The sequence below is a fragment of the Danio rerio genome, chromosome 4 (genome assembly GCF_052040795.2).
Source record: "Danio rerio strain M-AB ecotype USA chromosome 4, GRCz13ab, whole genome shotgun sequence".
Taxonomy (NCBI): domain Eukaryota; kingdom Metazoa; phylum Chordata; class Actinopteri; order Cypriniformes; family Danionidae; genus Danio; species Danio rerio.
Window position 1 is genome coordinate 1,905,617 of NC_141024.2, and position 23,374 is coordinate 1,928,990.

General features: G+C 33.6%; 1 protein-coding gene across 1 annotated transcript; it reads left to right on the top strand.

Moving 5' to 3' along the window:
• Positions 1–4,953: 4,953 nt before the first annotated feature.
• On the top strand, positions 4,954–22,636 carry slc38a2 (solute carrier family 38 member 2). The gene is given in 16 exon segments (NM_001045104.1): positions 4,954–4,979; positions 6,248–6,370; positions 6,451–6,535; positions 6,619–6,734; positions 10,092–10,165; positions 10,245–10,337; positions 10,428–10,503; positions 11,978–12,060; positions 13,431–13,489; positions 13,610–13,753; positions 14,214–14,293; positions 15,405–15,505; positions 17,701–17,825; positions 18,258–18,402; positions 19,249–19,346; positions 19,432–22,636. Coding segments are annotated over 15 exon segments (1,515 nt in total). The 5' UTR covers positions 4,954–4,979; position 6,248; the 3' UTR covers positions 19,546–22,636.
• The last annotated feature ends 738 nt before the right edge of the window (positions 22,637–23,374 follow it).

Consider the following 23,374-nt stretch of genomic DNA (forward strand, 5'->3'; position numbering starts at 1 on the left):
TACAGTTCACCGGAAGCGCTTAACCCAGGTTACTGACAAATTAAAAGTCCCTTAGCATACTTACGCAAATATACCCTATTCACAGTATGAACAAACCATTAACGAACACTACCTGCTTATTGAACTACTGAACAGTTACTAATTACTAATGAACAGTAAGGTAATGAGCCAGTAGTTCATAGCATGAATTGTGACCGACACTAAAGTGTGACCATTTAATGTAAATTTTGACTTAATCGAACCCTTTAAATCACCATAGTCATTAGTGAATAAATGAGAATTTATTCTGGTGTATGTTCACTTTTACACTCAGAAAAATGACTTTTGCTTTTTTATTTTATCAGTGGGACAACTTAATTTTTTATGTTCAATCCACTTAAATTTTCAAAATCAATTAGGTGAACTTAATCTATTTGTGTTGGGACCGCATGAAGGAATTGTGTGGAACCCTGCATTTCTTACAGTGTAGGAAGGAATCTATGCAAATTTGATCGATCAGAGCCCAGAGCTGGGATTTCTTCCGTGGGTTTTTCACACAGTGTGGAGACAGAAAAATGCTTTTGTTGATCCAGTCTTACCTATGGAGTCGGGGCGTCGCCTGGGGCCCCACGGCCTGTTTCAATAGGTCAGACATTCCTGCGTCCCTGCTCTTTTGTGGCGTCCAGCTCAAAGGCTGCAGTGGCCTTTAATCCGAGGGTAAATCACCGCAGTCCCGTACACCCCTGCTCCACTTCCACTGGGGGATTTGGCCAATCGGGGGTTGACGAATAACTTCTGTGTGAAGGTGGTGAGGCGAGTGATTCGTTTAAGTTCTGCTGGGAGCAAAAGAAACAACAAACTCAACTCGTTGCCCTGTCGGCAGTGACCCAAAGCAGAGCGCAGGGTCCCAGCGTGGGGCCACACTCATTCCTGACTCGCTTAATCTGTCACTTGTGTCGAACGTCATCCCAAACATTCCTCCTCTTTTTTTGTTTTTTACAATTTGTATATTTATTACATTTAGTCATTTATTTAGGAGACGCTCTTGTCCAAAGGGACTTACAATTAAGGAGGCAATCAGCGATTCAACAAGAAGAGGCAATGCACTCAAGAAGAGCTAATTGTACAAAGTAACTTGTTTGTGCTTAAAGATTTTATTTTTTAAGAGAGAAAGTGTTTCAACAGGTGGTTTGTCAAACCCACTCACCTGTGTGAAGCAGACCTCATAAATGCACCGTGTTTGTGTCGGCAAAGAGCTTAAAATGACCAAGAGGCGACACTCAATAGAACGTTCCATTGCAACAGCAGCGCCCAGCAACAGGCCCAGATTCTGGCATTTTGGAGTGAAAGCGATGATGGGCTGTCCATTGGATCTCATTGCTCATAAAGTATAACACGCAGAATCGATGGTGGTAATAGTATTTAAATTTTATTTAATTTAAAGAACAATTGAGGATAGAGAATGAGGAAAGATGTGCATAATAATAATGAAAATTGGGTGATCGGAAAGAGGACTAATAATAATGATTTTAGTGATAATACGAAATAATAAGGCTGCCTCTTTTACATATATTTAGGAAAATTCCTCCTATTGTTCATCTCTTCAGCATCAGTCATGTCATCTCATGATCTTCTTCACTCATATACAGTCATTGTCTTTGGCATCTGCTCCTCTGTAGAATAAAATCAGATTAAATTCAGTGTTTTGCTTTGCACAAATGTTTCTTTTACTAGTCGTCATCGGTTATGCCTACGTAAGAAGTTTCTAAACCGGTGTGCTTTGAATTGGGAAATGCCACTTCCTCTCTGAATTTAGGGCATACGGTGGGTTGTGGTCTATATTTGTGGTTCGTCTGAAATTGAGCTGTCATGAACCCACACTATTGGAAAGCATATTGCACGGCTACTAAATGAAGTTTCTAGAGATTTTGATACTTTGCTTTTTAAAGGTTTTCTTTGCAAAACAAAACTATGAAAGTTTATTATAATAGATTGGAGTTTACTTTATTCACAATTAAACTTTTTTTATTGGAATTTATTATTTTAAGAGTTTTTCTTTCACTGTTAAACCAGTTTTTAGCTAAAGTAATTGATTAAAAAACTATTTATATAATTATTTTGCCACTAAAATAGCTATATAAGCATAAACAAGAGCTTTTGGCTTTATTTAATTAGTCTTGCATGATTTTGATAGCTCTAGTGTCCTACAGAATGACCGTAAAAATAAAATAGACAGTAGTGCAGATCTATTTTTGTTGTTGATCAGATCAAGAATTTAGGTTTATAATGAATTAATTTGAATGGAAATTGACTTTATATTAAAGTCTTTGCTACAGTTTGAGACTTTGAGGAACCAGAGGAGAAGACTTTTAGACTTTATTTCAAAAATAAACATAAAAACTAATAATTTTATTTAAGCAACACAATACAAAACAATTCTACCTAAACATGTCTTTAAAGTAATAGTAACAATATTCAGCGACGCAGTGGCGCAGTGAGTAGCACGTTCGCCTCACAGCAAGAAGGTCGCTGGTTCGATCCTCGGCTCAGTTGGCGTTTCTGTGTGGAGTTTGCATGTTCTCCCCGCGTTTGCGTGGGTTTCCTCCGGGTACTCCGGTTTCCCCCACAGTCCAAAGACATGCCTTACAGGTGAACTAAGTAGGCTAAATTGTCCGTTGTGTGTGTGTGTATGTGTGGATGTTTCCCAGAGATGGGTTGCGGCTGGAAGGGCATCCGCTGCGTAAAAACTTGCTGGATAAGTTGGCGGTTCAATCCGCTGTGGCGACCCCAGATTAATAAAGGAACTAAGCTAACAAGAAAATGAATGTAACAATATTCATTAAATTAACTCTATGATTCTCTTATCTCGTTCCTAATATCCACAAATTAATTATTAAGACTATAAAAGTGCCTTTATCTCAATAAGGAACTCTATATTTTAGAAATGTCTCCATCTTAAAGAAACTATTGTGATATTTAATGTTTAATCTGAATACTTTTAACAGTTTGTTAATTTGTGGTGTAACACTTTAAAGAAGGGCTGCTCAACCCTGTTCCAGGAGATCTACCTTCCTGCACAGTTCAGCTCCAACCCTGATCAAGCACGCATGAAGCGATTCATTAGGACCTGAACAGCACTTGATAATTACAGGTTTGTTTGAAATGGGTTGCAACTGAAATCTGCAGGAAGGTAGATCTCCAAGAACAGGGTCGGGCACCCCTGCTTTAGATGAATTAACAATTAAAATCATTTACTACTGGTTCATTATTTGTCTATTAATAAGATATTAACTGGTTATTAGCAGTTATAAAGTATGGTTTAATTTTACATCGCTAATCCTAATAGGTCTACCCTAACTGCTACCTGACTTAATCATTAATAAGCAGTTAATTAGTAGTTTATTAAGCTAAAAGCCATAGTTAATAATCTATCACTAGCATGAATTGTACATTAACATAACGTATGACCTGAATTTGAGTTCAATTTACTTTGTCAAGATGTTGGTTACTTTTGGGTTTCATAAAAAGGAAATTGTGTTAGACATTATTGATGTTGTAAAAGTGTCATGATAGTCTTTATTTCTATTAACTATTTATTTCTGTTAACTATTAAATTGATATTTAAGGTTTAATCTGACTCATTTTATTTCGAGAGTGTTCATAACATGTATAAATAAATTAAACAAACAGTTTAAATTGAATTTGAGGTAAATTAATTGACTTTATATTGAGATGTTGGCTATTTTGACTGCATTTAAAGTGTCTTCAGCACATGAGAAAGTCTTATTATTTCCTCAGTCCTACTTTAAAGAAACTATTGTGATATTTAAGGTTTAATCTGACTGATTTTATTTCGAGAGTGTTCATAACTTGTATAAATAAATTAAACAAATAGTTTATATTGAATTTGAGGTAAATAACTTGACTGTATATTAAGATGTTGGCTATTTTGGCTGATTTTAAAAGTGTCTTTAGCACAAGAGGAAGTCTTTATTTCCTCTCAGTTCTGGTTTAAAGAAACTATCGTGATATTTAAGGTTTAATCTGACTCGTTTTATTTCAAGAGGCCTTATATCAGTAAAAATATTGAATTTGAGATCATTTGAAGTTGATTTTATATTGATTTGTTTAGTACTTGTGGGTTTCAAAGAGAAAACTGAAATGTTAGACATTACTGAGACTATAAAGTGTCTTTAGCTAATGATACAGTCTTTATTTTTACTCGGTGCTGGTTTAAAGAAACTATTGTGATATTTAATGTTTTGTTTAATGTTTAATTTAATCTGACTATTTATTTTTGAGGACGCTTACAACATGTAAATAAAAACCAATGAGCAGTTTATGTTGAATTTGAGATCAATAAATATTGACTTTGTATTGAGATGTTGGCTGCTTTTGGTTTTCAAAGAGGAAACGGAAGTGTTAGACACAGGTTAGACACATAGATATATATCTATGGGTTAGACATTATTGAGTGCGTTTAGCTCACGAGAAAGAATGAGTTTTAATTCATTCGTGATTTAAAGAAGATATTGTGCTATTTATTGTTTAATCTGACTGATTTTATTTCGATATAAAGACTGTGTCTTGTGTCTGGGTCAGGCTGGCGGGCTGCTCTACTGTTTGTATACAATCCAAAAAAAAAACTGGCTCCGCCCACACGAGCGCGGCTGATGCAATGCGAATATAAACCGTCATTCAGCGCATCAGAACACGACTGTGATACCGGACGCGCCCAGAAAGCATCTCTGTTAATCTCCGACATTAATATTAACCTTTTTATTGTTACACTAGGCGTTTGTAGTATTACAGTGTTTCTGTTTTATTTACTTTATTAATTATTAAGAATATTTATTTGCTATCTATAACGGTACATTTTTTTTAAAGTGTAAGCCATTTGTTGTCGATTTTCTGGAACATTCTTCACAACCTGCCGGATTTGCTCACTTTTTTCCATTCATACCGGAGCTGAAGAAACGGATTTCTCTTTAATTTCTGAGGTAAGAACATCTTGATGTAGGCTATCATAGCCGCATTGACTTCTTGGCCCTTTTAAACCTGACCACATTGTTTTATCTCTGTCTACATGTTTGTTTTGCCCTATGTTTATTTGTTTTTATGGATGTTAGGCTGGTTTGTGTGTGCCTGTGTTCGTCTCGGCGTGACTCACTGATGGTGTTTCATCATCTTTCCACACACATCCGTTTAATAGCCTTCATTCATTCACTAAACACCCTAATTGTGCGCGGTTTTAATCATCTTAAAAATTAATATGTGTTAAAAATGTCATATATTATATGATTTAATAGATTTCACCTCATGGTGTCTATTGATTTGCATTGTGATTGTTGATAAATGCGTGGGCGTCTGCTCAACACACACACACACACACACATAAGAGCGAGCGAGCGTGCATGTCAGTTTTCCTAATTCTGTGAATATTATCATTATTATACAGCCTTAATTATGTAATGGGTTTAGTGGGAAATAGTAAAACGCTGGAAGGCTTGTTACATCAGTTAATAGTGTCATCAATAATGGTTGTTATCCGTTAAATAGATATTCCGACCATAACTGAATACCTTATTGGTGGTGTTTAAGTATATTGTGTCTAAAATATAAATATAGACTGATGAGAAGCCGGTATTAATAGTTGATGACGATGCGGCGGATGCAGCGCGTGCGGATCTGTTGTCGGTGCCGGTTTGTAATTTTCCACTCGTTCTGAGCGCTGGTCACATGACCTGATGCCCGGCTGCAGTCTGAGGCGCGGCTCCGATGAGGGTTTCGGGGACGCGCATTTTGGGGGCGCGCATTGAGAGAAATGTCTAGGGACACGCCAAATAAATTATTGTTCTTTCTTTATGAAACCTTCAAATGACAGGCTTTCTTCCATTGGTAAACATGTTTAAACACTACATCCAAGCAGGATATAATAAATCAAATAGTATGAATAAATAAAACATCACATGTTAAAGGTTTTCCATTGCTTAAAAATGCAATATATAAATAGTCTTAAGGTACAATTAAAACCTGTGAGTAAAATGCACATTTATTTTCATCTGATGTTTTGTCTAGTGTGGAAATATTATTTAATACTATAATTAATCATCAGACTTAAGTGTTATGGAGCCAATAACTGAGTCAAGAGAAAACTGCTGGTGATCTCAGTCAAAGTAATTACATAATGGGTAATAATGCGAAGGTGTGTTCCCACAAGTGTCCAAGCTGAACCCAAATCCTCATGCGTTGTGCTTTTATATTGCAGAATGAACAAAGCCCCGGCACAGATGAGTCGCTTTAACATCGCTCCAGACATGGACAGCAGCAGTACAAACAGCAATGAATACACAAACTACCAGGACCATGCCTCAAAAGTCCCTCTCAATGGGTAAAACCTGCTTTATTTTCCTTCTTAAGTGACCTTTATACAAATCTCAACCTTCATCTAATCCACTGATGTGATTACAGGATTCAGTATAGTGATGTGGAAGCAGAAAGTCAGAACTTCCTGTCAGATCATCACTTGGGGAAGAAGAAATATGAGGCTGAATATGTAAGTGCTTCATTAGTTTGAGAGGCTGAATCAGATTCTGTGGTGTCATGTGTGTAAATGACACGTAAATCTTGCTTTTATAGAGCCCTGGATCTGCGTCATTCGGGATGTCAGTGTTTAATTTGGGCAACGCCATCATGGGAAGTGGAATCCTAGGACTGTCTTATGCTATGGCCAACACCGGCATCGCCATGTTTGTGTGAGTACTGATGGGATTCTGTGCTTGGGATGTTTTTTTATGTCATCCATACAGGAGCTGAACAATATATTGCTGGTATTGATATTATATGCAATGTCAATGAGCAGTTTTCTATATTTTGTGATCTATGTTTTTATGTTTCCCCATTTATTTCTGCTTTTGAATTGCATTATGAGACCTTGATCTTTCTTTCAAAAATGCTTAAACCTTTAAAAGTTAGAAAAAGTGACGTTTATGAACATTTCAATAGTTTAAAGGCATATATTTTGTTTCAAACACCTTGTAAAAACCTGCCAGTGCATTTACTGTTATTTTACAGACTTATTTATCTCTATATTATTATTTCAAACAACTAAAATGTCAATAAAGGTCACTTTGTTAAACTGTAGAGTTGAATTTTCAACATCAGAAGTCAACAGAGCAGAGATCAACATTCCATAATGCAATTCACAAGTGTAAACAAACAGAAAACTCCATGTGAATCACAATATATATGGAAACTGTTCATTAAGAGATCTTCTTTATGGTGTATTTTAATGCATTGGTTGTATTTATTCAGACTAAATGTTTGCACCAGTTTTTTTTTTTTGGTCTGATTTGCAATTAATTAGACCGGAAAAGTACCTATTCATTTTAATACTATTACAGAAATAACTTATTCAAAGCAGTTAATAAAAATAGGAATTCTATAAAGTAAGAAATATCATTATCACAATACTCAACAACAATATCGCATATTTTCCCAGCATCCTGCAGCCCTAATCTATACTACTTTAAGGTAAAAATGTACAATATACAAGACCTGCTTTCTTGTTTGGCTCTAGAGAGCATTGAGTTTAGAATGTACTAATCTATAAAGCATAAATGTTCCCGATTTACAGCACAGATTAGGATAATTAGTAGCATTAATTGTTCCAGCATTTTGTCCCAGATTTTAGTGTAAATCTGCTGCAGGTGGTCAGAGTCAGTCAGTTCACCTCTGATGCAGGAGAGGCTTGGAAATTTGCTGATTTTCAGTGTTTACATACAAAGCTGTGTGTGTGTGTGTGTGTGTGTGTGTGTTACAGTTGCACAATATATCATTTCAGCATTGGCAATTGCTATGTGCAATAATCACATGGTAGAATATGGATTATAGCAGCTCTACAGCTCAGAAAACATGCCATTTGTGGAGTCACTGCAGAGTTTAACAGTAATATAATTGCAATTGTAACAACTGTATTTAAAAGTTGTGTATATTTTCTCATTTGCATATGTTTTAAGGCATGTTCAGATCATTCAAACACAAGAAATTATAACCAGATACAATATATAGCTTTAATAAAGAATAATTATTATTATTATGCACACAATGAAGACTATACTGTGTTGTTTTACATTAATTTATTACATTTCTGCGTCTGAATGCTGTTAGACTATCCAGAACACCATAAAGCACTGTTTATTTCACTTGCATCTTTGCTCTATTATATTCATCTATGCTTGCAATGTGTTTATTATATTTAATTCAGATCCACTCCCCTATAAAATCATTGAAATCAATGCAACATTGATCTGATGAAATTGTGTTTATATCACATTATAAAACATTGCAGATATCCATGCTGCCTTTCTAAATTGAGTTTGTATTGATGCCAAATTTCCAAGACTCTATCAAAGACTGAATTGTTGCTCACCTTGAGATTTTCAGTATCTAATAATATAATCCTGATAAAGCCAGAATTAGATTATAAAAACACAAGATGCATCAAATAAATGGGCACGGCTGATTAAATTCTGGTTCTTGAGAAAAGGCTCAGGGGTTGAGCAGTGATGTGACGTTTAGCTCCAGGCATGTGGAATGGAAATCTACTGAAGGTCGCGTAGGTTATAACGGGATCAAGCGACCTCCAGACAGTGGAATGAATGAGTGTGTGAAACTAAGCCACACTCACACATTTCTCTTTTATAAGGACATGTGTGTTTATGTTCATGATGTGACTTAATACTGGAGTTGAGGTCATTACGTCTGCAATTAAAGTCAACATTAGTGTATTAATGCATATGCTACAAAATGAGTGTGTAGGTGTAAGTGACATTTTCAGTGTAGTTCTTCATTTCACACTCCTAATATAAACTGAAGATACACTGCTGTGCTTCTCTAATTAAACAAACTCTGATGGTTTAAATGACCTTATGATAGAAGAGATGGGGCAGAAAATGATCAGTAAATTTTACAAGGAGTTACAAAGAAATAGCAAATTAAAAATACGCAAATAATAGTATTTTAATTTAACAGGAAAAAACGATTAGCCGTTAATATGACCGAACAAACACTTCTGAATCAATTTAAGTGACTCAACGTTTGAAATATTTTATAGTTTTTATATAAATTAAATTGGAAATAGTGTTTTTAATTATTATATTTTGGTATTTAAGCTTGTTACTCACCATAAAAATGGCCAAAAAAGCCTGTAGAAGATTAGAACACTGGAAAACCAATCAACCAGAGCAGTTTCCCAGTACTAAAAACATTAACTTATTATTTTTAGACAATGTTTTGATGTTTCTTTTTTGTTATAATTGCATTATTCAAAAGTGCTTTAGTCTAATGTTATTATAATGTTCTCAAGACGTTTTTAAAAATGTTTTAATAACATTACATATGCATTGTTTTATTAACATTGACTACATTATTATTACAAGAATATCACAGAAACGTTATTTTAGTACACTGTAAAACCTAGCAGTTAAAATCCCTTAATGAAATAAGTTAGCTTAGCTTATAATTTCTTCGAGGTTACTTTGACTCAACGAAAAAGAGTTTTCGTATTTCATAAATTGATTATATCAAGCAGAACTCAAAACAAATAAATTAATATGAATGAATGAGTTATAAATGATTTAATTATTTTTTTGTGATTACTATAATGGTAAAAGCAATGCCAAAACATTTAAGTAGCTATATTGTTGTTTGAACTTAATTCATGACTTAATTCTTGAACTCGCAGCGATTTGATAGCTGAACCTAAAATGTTTACGTTGCTAATACTCTAACAGTTTCACGACACAAATTATCAACACAAATTATCTATATGTATATGACTCTATGCATAGTCATATAGTTTACAGTTTTGTTTAGAAACTCCTCAAACAGTTTAAGTTAACTTAACTTATTGGGTTTTACAGTGTAACATAACCTTACATGCTGACATAAATGTTTGCTGGGTTTTATACTGCAGTTCAAATTCTCTATTCGTGTTCAATATGCTTGAGATAAAATGCTTCTTCATGTGCACAAACAGAACATTTCAACCCTCAAGAGAGCTTTGAGAGCGATTTTAATAATTCATCTATTTTTGTGTGTGTTTTGTGTAGGATCCTGCTGGTGGCTGTGGCCATTTTCTCGCTGTACTCAGTCCATCTGCTGCTCAAAACGGCCAATGAAGGAGGTTAGCTTCTGTGTGCATGGCTCTTTCTATTTTTAACAGTGATAAGCACATGTTTTAATACTCTGACCCTTCCGTCCAGGGTCTCTGGTGTACGAACAGCTGGGGTACAAAGCGTTCGGGATTCCTGGCAAGCTGGCAGCGTCCTGCTCTATCACTATGCAGAACTTTGGAGGTACGGCCTGCGCTCTGCACATGCACTTACATGGTGTTTGCTTTGCTAGAAGATGCTATAGGATGCTAAAGTGTTTTGTTTGCATCACAGCTATGGCGAGTTACCTCTACATCGTGAAGTATGAGCTGCCCATCGTCATCAGGGCCTTCTTAGACTCCAATGACAAGTAAGATTTCACCTCATTTATTCATTTTCCTTCAGCTTAGTCCTTTATTTATCAGGAGTCGCCACAGCGGGATGAATCGCCGACTATTCCTGCATATGTGTTATGCAGCGGATGCCCTTGCAGCCACAGCCCAGTATTGGGAAACACCCATACACACTCATTCACACACACTTATACACCATGGACAGTTTATAGTGCATGGTTTGGACTGTGGGGGAAACCGACCCAGTGGAAACCACACCAACACGGGTAGAACATACAAACAGGGCCAGCCAGGACTCGAACCAGCAACCTTCTTTCTGTGAGGCCACAGTGCTGCCCAAATTTGACCTCAGACTAAGATTATGAGAGTATTATCGGTTCCTGTTGTGATTAAATGCTGAAGCTTTTATACATCATTACCATAATATTGACCTAAGATGCATAATAACCCATAAAAGTGTAATAACCCAAAATAACAAGTGTATTGCTTTATTGCACATACATGTTCAGAGTAGTTAGAGGCTTTTAAACACATCGAATTGCTAATTAAATTAGAGTTATGAAGTACTATAGGAAACACTTTACAATAACGTTTCATTCGTGATGTTAGTTAATGCATTAAAATCAACTGTGACAAATGGCAATATTACAGATGTATGTTATAGTTAATAAAAAAAACTTCAGAATTCATTAGTTATTAATTCCGTTTAATAAAATGATTAGGACTATAGATTTAAAGCGTCATTAGTCATTAGCCAAGAAATGAACTTCCGCTGTGATTACACCGATACACATTACATTGACTTAAGTTAAATCAACTGATGTTAACAAAGGGAAACTCACTATACAGTTAACTAACAATAGCCCAATAAATAGGCAGAATTTTCAATGTTTTTTCAACCTCATATTCCAAATTAACATGAAAACATTCAATTATTAGTCACTTTGAACAAGCATCTACTAAATGGCCAAAATTCTAAGTCTTCAAGCATGTAGTTCTGATGAACACTGCAAATACAGCAACATTCCCTATATTTTGGACTCCCCATGATATCAATATTGTTATCAGCATATATTGAGCTATTGAATATCAGCATATGTCCCTGTCAGGCTGATTTACTGCAGTGCAGATGTGTGTGTTTATCTCATGGATGATGTGAGGGCTGAACAGAAAGGCCAGTGTTGTTGTAGTTGTTGTTGTCCTGGAATGTTTTCCAGCTCTGTGTACGAACAGTGTGAGCGCTGTTCATTGTACAGCTGTCCGGTCGGGGGGTCTGAGAGCTTTTGTGACAGTGACCTAATACAACAAACACTGACATCAAACATTCAGACCCCTACATGGAGCCCAAAGGCCCCTGCGCACAAAGCCACAAGATACACGGCCCCATAAACCTCACATGCTCACGGATTATTTTGCGAAACAGGATGTTGCTGAACAGCTGCGTGTCATTTCCTAAGTGTGCTAATATTTGTGTTTGTGTGTGTTTTGCAGTGCGTGGTACACTAACGGAGATTACCTGGTATTGATCGTCACTATGAGCATCATCCTGCCTCTCTCGCTGCTCAAAAACCTGGGTGAGTGTTTGAATGTTACCCCAGAAAAAATACAAAATTACATATTGCATGTTGGATGTTAATCCTTTTCTCTTCATCATAAAAATGTCAAACGCATTTATTTATTTATTCGTTTGTTTATTTTTTTATTTTTTTTGTTTATTTATTTTATAGATATATTTGTATTATGATTTTATAATAGATCAAATTACTATAAAATTAATATTTTAAGACGTAAGAGATATGTATATAAATAAAATTTTTGTTATTGATAATTTTAATATTTTGTTATATAATTAAAATTTGGTGTGTGTGTGTATATATATATATATATATATATATATATATATATATATATATATATATATAATATATTTATATTTTATTTATATATATATATATATATATATATATATATATATATATATATATATATATATATATATATATACACATGTGTGTGTATATATATATATATATATATATATATATATATATATATATATATACATATACATATATATATATATATATACACACACATACACACACACACACACAATTATTGTAAAAATAAAATTGTAGTAAAATTATTTTCGTGGTTTAAAGTAGGGCTGAGCGATATGGCAAATATGCGATCTCAATAATTATTTTCCATATTGAATGATAACAATATATTTTTAATTAGGTTGTTAATGCTTCCAGATTTAAAAGAGTACCCCAAGAAGGGCTGAAGCCAAAAAATTAGACGGTCTATTACATGGTGGAACATATTTTTGGGAGGAGGAGGTTAAAATAAAAGCCCCTCCCAGACTGTCCTTAAAGTAGGGCAATATTGTTGCACATTTCTGCTGTGTGATTGGCTCTTTGATCAATATAAAATATCCAGAGCTTATCATTGTTATTGACATAAATTTTATTGCGATTCAATATAGTATCATTTATCAGCCCAGCCCTTGTTGAAATGTTAGTTTAAATAATTACAACTAAATTATTAATACCATATTTCTTAATTATTGATAAAAAAGGGAAAAAGTATATAATAATAAATTAAAAGCATAGATAATTAATGTGTCTAATATAATATTGTATTAATTATATATCACTTTTATTATAGTATTAATTGTATATAATGTCGATTAATACAGTTTATATGTGTAACACACACACACACACGCATTTTATAACATTATTTATAAATAAATCATCAGTTTGATATGGCATAGTTTATGTTAATAATGATATAATAATGCTTTTTTATTATGTAATTTTAAACATGTATATAAATATACTACTACTAATAATAATCATAAGTATATATCCATATATTTGTGTATGTGTGTATGTGTGTGTGTTGAGTTGATCCTCATGGTTTTTGTCTTCTGCTTCAGGTTATCTGGGCTACACCAGTGGATTCTCCTTGTTGTGCATGGTGTTCTTCCTTATTGTGGTGAGTGTTGAGATACTCCCCGAATAATGCGGTGGTTTACCAGGGTAAAAGATGTGCAAATGAAAGCGAGAGCTGCTGTTGTGAGTCTAATGAGCTGTTCCTCCTCCTTTTGTTCTGCAGGTGATCTACAAGAAGTTCCAGATCCCCTGTCCGCTGCCTGAAAACTTCATTAACATCACAGTGAACGTCTCTCAGCCGCCGCAGACCAACAACAGCACCGATGAAGAGTGCTGCAAACCCAAATACTTCATCTTCAACTCACAGGTACAGCACTGGAGATCATGGAGACTTTTCACATGAGCAGAGATCCTCATAGTTGATATACTTAGATCACAGTGAATGTGAATGCGAATATTTGCTGAAATAATTAAAGAAAATGATGGTGTTATCAAGACTTTCAGAAAAAGGAAACAATAGTGTGAGACTGATAATGGCAGTTAGAAGAAAAAATATTGTCAGATTTACTGTCTTGGCCCCATAGATGCTGCATTAGAAACACCTCGCATAAGCGGTCATTCATTCTTGGTAATTTGACACAGAGATGATCTTAAATATACATAAATACATAGAAATGTTCATGCATTTGAAAAATATCTACATATTAAAAACTTTCAATGATTTAAGATGCTGATGACTGTTAAACACGTCTTGTGGAAGGGTCCATACTGTGTTTCCATGCTTGTGTTTGACTGAGACTAATGTGCTGATCTGTGTGACTCTGTAGACTGTGTATGCTGTGCCCATCCTGACTTTTGCCTTTGTGTGCCATCCGGCCATTCTGCCCATGTATGAGGAGCTCAAAGAGTGAGTACAGCTTTTTTTACCCGCAGATGATGAATAGATGCTTTTCATGTGGTTGAAGACTAAATTATTTTAAGTTTGCATCCTTTTTCAAATGATCATTTTTAAAATATAATAGTTTTAATGAAAGTTATTTTCTTTTGGTCTTCATCATGATGGCAGTGCATAATATTTGAATCGTCATTTTGCAAGATATTACATTTTTGAATTTAGAACTGCGATTCCAAACAGGATGCAGAATTCTTTTTTGAAATTTAAATGTAATTGGAATGTGTTTGAAGAGACAGTTAAAGGTACAGTGTGACAGATTATTACTGTTACAAAATATTTCCCATGTGTTGTTCAACAAGTTTTCTTTTCTAATTTATTTTGTTGTCATGATAACAACACAGAATATTTTACTAGATATTTAGCGAGACACTAGTAATAGCTTAAATTGACATTTAAAGGCTTAACTAGGTTCATTAGATTAACTAAGTCATTGGATAATAGTGGTCTGAACCAAAATAAATAATTTCCAATATCGACTTTAACATGTTTAAAAACTGCTTTTATTAAGCTTTATAAGAGGAAAAAATATCATAGGAAATACTTGGAAAATATCTATGCTGTATTAAATATAATTTGAGAAAACTGTAAAAAAAAAAAAAAAAAAAAAAAAGCTTCTCAGAAGGGCAAATAATTTATCAATAAAATGAATATGAAAATAAAATTGGTGCACAGGTATGTATTAGAGTGAAATGTGACATTTTGAATGATTACAACTTAACTATTAATACAAAAATAAAGTAAAAGTTACTATAATTGCCGCAATTGTTGTTGTAAAATTATAAATAAATAACATTATTACAAAAAATGTGCAATCTTTTTATTTTTTATTTTACAACAACAATAATAAAAAAAATGTGTTCCCCATTTGCATTAGTTGTTTTGTATTCAATCTTATAATTGTTATTTATTTAATTGGTATTCATTTATATGTATTTATTTTGTTTATTTATTTTTTAAAAAAAATTTAAAATCCTGTTTTTATATAAAAGTTAAATTTTAAAATTGATCCGGATGAAATGCATCAACCTCTGAAAGTAACTGTATCTTTCTCTTCTCTCTGCAGTCGCTCCAGGAGGAAGATGCAGAACGTTGCTAATGTGTCGTTTCTGGGAATGTTTATTATGTATCTGCTGGCTGCGCTGTTTGGATACCTGACCTTCAATGGTGAGCGTAACGCAGACACATGTCCACATCAGAGCGCGTTACGAAACCTCTGTCTGATGCCAGTTTCAGAGCCGCACTGTTTGCTTTAATGGAGGTGTGTGTGTTAAAGGCCTGCGGATTGAGCCGGACCAAAGCCAGCTTTCAATCTGGTCTGTTTCGCAAGTTTTGGGAATAAATAAGGGGCGTTCAGCTGTTTGCCGCAGCAGGAACAGAACATCACATTTGATGTTTTTACTCTGTCCTGATAGATGGGAAAGGTTATGCAACAGAGGGATTTCTCAGACCAGGGAAAATAAACATTCTTGTGGGATCTGTTGTTTGATGTGTTAGACATAGTTTTATTAAAAGTAATAAAAGGTTTTTCTGTTTATTTGTTTGGATCAGTGCAACTAAAATAAAACTAAACAAAACATTATTGTTTCTTCAGAGAGAGACTGCTTTCAATATAAATATTTAAAAACATGACATATTATATAATGCAAAATATATTTCAATATATTCTATATAACATATTTCAACATTTCTCAATAGCAGTTTGTTTAAAATATCAAAAACATCAAAATCACATTTTATATTTTAGAATATTAAATGAAATAAATATAAAATCTATTTAAACTTATTGTCAGTTTGTTTTAAATATTATTATTAAAACTTGACATTTTTTATAATATAATGTTACATTACAAATATAAAAATCTATTTCAACAATTAATATAACTATATAATGTTTAATATTAAATGTACTAAAAAATTCTCGTTGTTAAATATTAATATAAAAATTTGACTTATGTTATGTAATATTAAATAAATATAAAATAAATAAATATTAAATATATTTCAACATATTCAATTTAAACATAAAATATTCAATATTAAATATTTCAACTTTTCTCTTTCTCATTTTTTTAAAATATTGATATAAAAACTTGACTTATGTTATATAATATAAAATGAAAAAAAATTCAACATGTTCAATATAAATATATATTATTTAATATTAAAATAGATATCTCATTCTCATTTTGTTTTATTAAATTAAATATATTAATTTAAAAAATTGACTATAATGTATAATATAAAATCAAGTGAATATAAAATATATTTCAAAATAATGTTTAATGTAAGTATAAAATATTCAATAAAAATATATTTAAACTTTAAACTCATTATCATTTTGTTTCCAATTTTAAAATAAAAACTTGACTTGTTACTTAATATTAAATAAAATATAAAATTAAATAAATATAAAATATGTCAACATGTTCATTATTCAAGATATAATAAATAAAAATATAAAACATCTTAATACTTAATTATTTTTTATTTTAGTGTATTAGAACATTAACTATTAATTAACAAAAAATGAACAAATAGCTAACTAAAGTTTACTAAAAATAGCTAAATATCTAATTAAACTGAAAATATCAGCTAACTATATTACATTTTAGTGCAACTATATAAAAAAATTAAATATAAACAGTTGATTTAGTAAATATATTGATAAAAAAGCTAAAATAGCTCTAAAGAAATATAAAATATATTTTAGCATGTTCAATATTATAGATAGAACATATTCAATATTTCTTATTATAATTTTTTATTTGAATTTGTATTTTATAACATATTGTGATTCAAAAATAAAAAAAGTATAAAAAATATAAATAACAAAAAAAACAAATAAAACATATCAACTAAATAAAGTAAAAATGTATTAAAACATTTAAATATAAACATAATTGATATAGTAAATATATTGATAAAAAAGCTTTTAATTTGTAATTTAGAACATATAGAGATATATAATAAATATAACTTAAAAATGATTACATTTTTAATAATGTTCAGAAATAGTAAATAAACATGATAGTTTATATATATATATATATATATATATATATATATATATATATATATATATATATATATATATATATATATATATTTACTGTATATTTAAATTATATTTTAATAATATATAATAAAAAATGTAAATAAAAAATAGTTAAAAACTAAACTAAAAATATCAACTAAATATATCACATTTTAGTACTAATGTATTCTTATTAAAACATTGAAAAATAAGCATGATTGATATAGTAAGTATATTGATGAAATAGCTGATATGTGATGGCTAGTGTGTGTAGTGTGAAGTGGATGAAGTAACTGATGTGTTTATTGCTTATTCTTCTCCACAGAGGCTGTTGAACCCGAGCTCCTGCACACATACTCAAAGGTCTACAATTTCGATGTGGTGCTTCTGATCGTTCGTTTGGCCGTCCTGACCGCCGTTACATTGACTGTGCCTGTGGTTCTCTTCCCGGTGAGAATATTTTTTATTTACAATTGTCAGAAGTCTGAATTATTAGAAGATTATTTTCAACACATTTCTAAACACAATAGTTTTAACAACTCTTTTAATATAGCTGATTTCTTTTATCTTTGCCATAATGACAGCACATAATATTAGACTAGACATTCTTCAAGACACTAGTATTCAGCGACATTTAAAGGCTTAACTAGAGTAATTATGGTAAAGTTAGGGTAATTAGACAAGTCATTGTATAACAGTGGTTTATTCTGGAAAAAATACATGCACGTCTCCCTTATCTGACCCATTAACCTCAGCTTGTGGAGTCCCTTCCAATGTTCAATTCAATTCTAAGCTTTCAGGAACAGGGTTAGGAAACACTGCATTAGAGCATGCATAAAAGGTTTGCGGGAGTGTTGACTGGATGTTTGCTGAATGTTGCAGATCCGCACCTCTGTCAACCATCTGCTGGGCGCCAGTAAGGAGTTCAGCTGGCCGCGGCACATCTGCATTACCGTCGCTCTGCTGGTCTGCGTCAATATCCTCGTCATCTTCGTTCCCACCATCAGAGACATCTTCGGCTTCATCGGTGGGTGCAGCTCTCTATCACCTATCCGTCCGTCCATCCATCTATCCATCTATCCATCCATCTATCTATCTATCACCTATCCACGTATCCATCTATCCATCTATCTATCCATCTTATCTATCTATCTATCTATCTATCTATCTATCTATCTATCTATCTATCTATCTATCTATCTATCTATCTATCTATCTATCTATCTATCTATCCATCTATCCATCTATCCATCTATCTATCTATCCATCTATCTATCTATCTATCTATCTATCTATCTATCTATCTATCTATCTATCTATCACCTATCCATCTATCCATCTATCCATCTTATCTATCTATCCATCTATCCATCTATCTATCTATCTATCTATCTATCTATCTATCTATCCATCTATCCATCTATCCATCTATCCATCTATCTATCTATCTATAAATAACTTAAACCTTGTAAAACTATGTGTATTTTTATTATTATTATTTTTATTACATTGCGTAAATAAAATATATATAAATTATATATATTTTATAATATTTGTATTTTTTCTTTGGATTATATGAATTTTATTTTCTATAAATTAACTATTAATCATTTTACAAGATATTTTATAGGATATTTATATGTCTTATAAAATTATCAAATATCTTATAATTATAGTTTTTATTGGATTATTTTTTACATAATATTATATAAAATATATGTTATAAAATTATATTTATTTTATATATATATTTAAATGTATTTTATTATCAGGTTGCCTAAAATATATCCTATAAAAGTAGGTCTTTTTTATTTTATTGTATTATTATTTTTATCATATGTAAATATATATTTTTTTTCCTGTCTGTCTTCAGGTGCGTCTGCTGCTGCTATGCTGATTTTCATCCTGCCTTCAGCTTTCTACATCAAACTAGTGAAGAAAGAGTCTATGAAATCAGTCCAGAAAATCGGGGTAAGACATTTAAATCCATCTGCATGTATTTAAAGGATTCTGAAGTGGTTTGATAGTCTCTCATCACTCTTCTCCTCCTCATCAGGCCACATTGTTTCTCATTATGGGCTTCCTGGTGATGACCGGCAGCATGGCCTTAATCATCATGGACTGGATTCACAATGCGTTATCTTCAGAAGAACACACTGGTGGTCATTAGTGGGCGTGTCCTGACTGTGATTGACAGGCAGGTGGGCGGAGCCAAGCCGCTTGCGCTGCTACTGAGATCTAGAAGAAGCTGCTCTATTATCAGCGCAGAGCAAAGACAAACATCCCATTCTGAGAGAATGTCCTGAACTCTGTACAGTATCCCGTTAGGCCACACAGATGGTGATCCACGCGTATTTGTTTTGTTGTTGATTTGCTTTTCTTTTTTACGTTGTTCGTCTGGTACAGCTGGTACGGGAGCGTGTGCATCCTTCAACCGGTTTCAGGTTTAGCGTTTCGTTTTCTCACAAACCAAAAGCGTACTGAGCGAACGGAGCGATCCGTTTGTACCCTTGCCAAAAACAATATTGGTGTTTTTATATGTGGATAAGCACTTAGTCTTTATTCAGCAAATGTGAAAAACAGAACTGTCATTTCGCACATTTTGCCTGTGCTTTAAATTGCATTGGTTACGATGCCATTTATACTGTACTACTACTTGAGTCACCTTTACCTGTCGTGTAGATCTACTAATGAACAAATAATCAGCAGTAGTTGTTGATTTCAGACAGGCGGAACGGCTGAATTTCACCACAGCGATGGCTGCTTTAAAGTCGATGTGAGATTAAAACTCACTTTTCTTATCTAATCTGGAGGTGGTTCTTCATCACGTGTTATCTAAAACGATACGACACATCAAAATGATGTTCATTAATACTTTAATAACTGTTATTTAAAGGGCTGTTCACATAGTAATGATGATAACTGTACAAATATTACTACTATTTATGTCATCGCCAGCAAGCAAGAACATTTATTTTTAGTCTTTTCTTTTGCAATACCCCCTTTTATCCAGCAGATGTCCTTAGTGTGCTGCATTTCTAGTGAATCTGACCAGTGAATCCAGCTCGTGTAATTTATGTAACATAATATAAACAGTGAATTTAGCCATTTTAGTAAGTGTATTTCATTATTGCCTCCAGCATTTACAAACACGCCAAAGCTAGCACTGAATACCTGAGGTACTTTCATTTTTATGCTTTAGCTTTTTTTGCTAGCCTGACTTCAATGTACATATGTGTCATTACTCCCCATGGAATAATCAATTATATCATAGTCATTATTCATTCATTTTCTTTTCGGCTTAGTCCCTTTATTAATCCGGGGTCGCCACAGTGGAATGAACCGCCAACTTATCCAGCAAGTATTTACACTTGCAGCAGCAACCCATCACTGGGAAACATCCATTCACACTCATACACTACAGACAATTTAGCTTACCCAGTTCACCTGTACCACATGTCTTTGGACTTGTGGGGGAAACCGGAGCACCCGGAGGAATCCCACGCGAACGCGGGGAGAACATGCAAACTCCACACAGAAATGCCAACTAACCCAGCTGGAGATCGAACCAGCGACTTTCACGCTGTGAGGCGACAGCATTACCTACTGCGCCACCGTGTCACCCATTATAGTCATCATCTTAAATAACATTTTAAAGAAGGCTAAACATCAGGCAGAGCTTCTCCACAATGTCTGCTGTTGCTTTAAATTGCGTAAATCCTTATTATTTAATGGATTCTGACCGGCTGTCAGGGTTTAATCATGTATTAGCTGGACAAAATCAGTCTGAAAGTAATTCATTTCTCCACATCTTTATGGTTATAGCTGTGATCTGAACTCTGCTGCTGGTTTACATTCAGACTTATCCTTATTGTTATATTTATAGTGATCATACTTGCTGTGAACGGCCCTTTAGTCTACTGTAGGGATTATTCCCTTCCTTTAATGTTGCTTAACATTAATACAATGAAGGTAGCGATAACGGTAGTGAATGATGAGGATGGAAATTTAATATCCATCACATTATTAAAGTCGAATGAGCTGCTAATGTTGTTTCACGTTGACCTGAAATAACTAAATCACGGTTATCAGTCGTTAAAATGATTTAATCATTGTTTAAGACTGATGTAGAAGATGCATCCTCAAATCTTTAACATTAATATAACGAAGGTTACGACAATATGGTCAAAATAAAACATTTAAAGGGAGAGTTCACCCATAGATATAATGAACGCACTATTTATTCACCCTCAAATGTTTCCAGAATTTCTTTCTTCTGTCGAACAAAAAAGAAGATACTTTGAAGAATGTTGGAAACCATTGACTCGCATAGTTGGAACAACTAACACTACTGAAAGTGAGCATTCTTCAAAATATCTTCTTTTGTGTTCAGCAGCAGAAAGAAGCTCGTAATGGTGATCAAATGGTGACAGAATTTGATTTTTGTGTGAACTGCCCCTTGTTTTTAGACACCGTGTTTTTATTTTTGCTGTGCTTTTTATGACCGCTTTACCTTGGTGAACGGGGAAACGGAAGCAAAATGAGTTTAGGTTTGCGTTAACTTTAAAGCATCTCTGTTCAATGGTCATTCGTTCTGCTGGTTTTATGTTTTAAGCGCAGAATCAGATGCCAAACATCGCTGTTGAAGAGTGATTAATTTACCATTTCAGTGTTTGCCATCGGCAGCTTGAAGATACTCCATTATTGAGAGACAGACAGATAGACAGATGAGGAGTGTGTGTCTACACTAATCAGCCATTATGAGTGTGATGAATGACCACACACACACACACACACACACCTCACTGTGTGCTTCCAACAGCTCAACCTCACGTGTCAGCAACCTGTTACTCTCCAGCCGTTATTTATGGAAGAACATCAGTGTAATTTAATCTATTTTACTATATTTATATATGAATATATATTGTATATATGTGTATAGACCACAGAATGGTGAAGTGTATATATGCTGTTGTTTTGGGCTTTTTATTCCTTCTCAATTTTGCTTAACATGTTTAAAATATGGCTTTACATGTCCCTCAGTGTGTGTTTCGGGGTTTCGATCAACCCTCTACACACACACACACACACACACATGAACACACACTTTTACATTACTACTAAAATGCTGTACTCAAACCCGCGAGGGGTCGAAGCTCCTCATGTACAAGAGGCCATTCCTGCGAATGATACGCTCTTGTTTCAATGAAACACTATGTATATCATGTAATTAATGTCTATTAAAGGTTCAAGATAACCCAGCTATGAGTCAGCGAGTTACTTAATGGGAACACTGTGCTTCAAATATTATCATTCAGGCCTGAAGGTCATACAAGGTCACGTGTGATCTTTTAAAATTAATTTCATAAATCTGTCATTGAGTTACTTTAATGGAAATACTTTGACTTCAGTTTATTTATTCATTTTTCTTTGGCTTAGTGTCTTATTTATTAGGGGTCACCACAGCGTAAGGAACCACCAACTATTATAGGATATGTTTTTAACTCAGCGGATGCTCTTCCAGCTGCAACCCAGTGCTGGGAAACATCTGTACAATCTCATACACTACGGCTAATTTAGTTATCTAATTCCCCTATAGTGCGTGTGTTTGGACTGTGCCAACTGACCCAGCAGGGACTCGAACCAGAGACCACCTTGCTGTGAGGTGACAGTGCCGTCTGAGCCATCGTGCTGCGTCTTGTTGGTGTGACTTTTCTCTGGGTGCTCCGGTTTCCCCCACAGTCCAAACGCATGCGCTATGAATTGAATAAAGCAAATTGGCAGTAGTGTATGTGTGTGAATATGAGTGTACGGGTGTTTCCCAGTACTGGGATGCAGCTGCAAGGACATCAGCTGTGTAAAACATATGCTGAAATAGTTGGCGGTTCATTCCCCTGTGGCGACCCCTAATGAATAAAGGGACTAAGGCAAAGGAAAATTAATTATTGTTTCAAATATTATTGTCCAGACCTGAAGGTCACACAAGGTCACATATACTA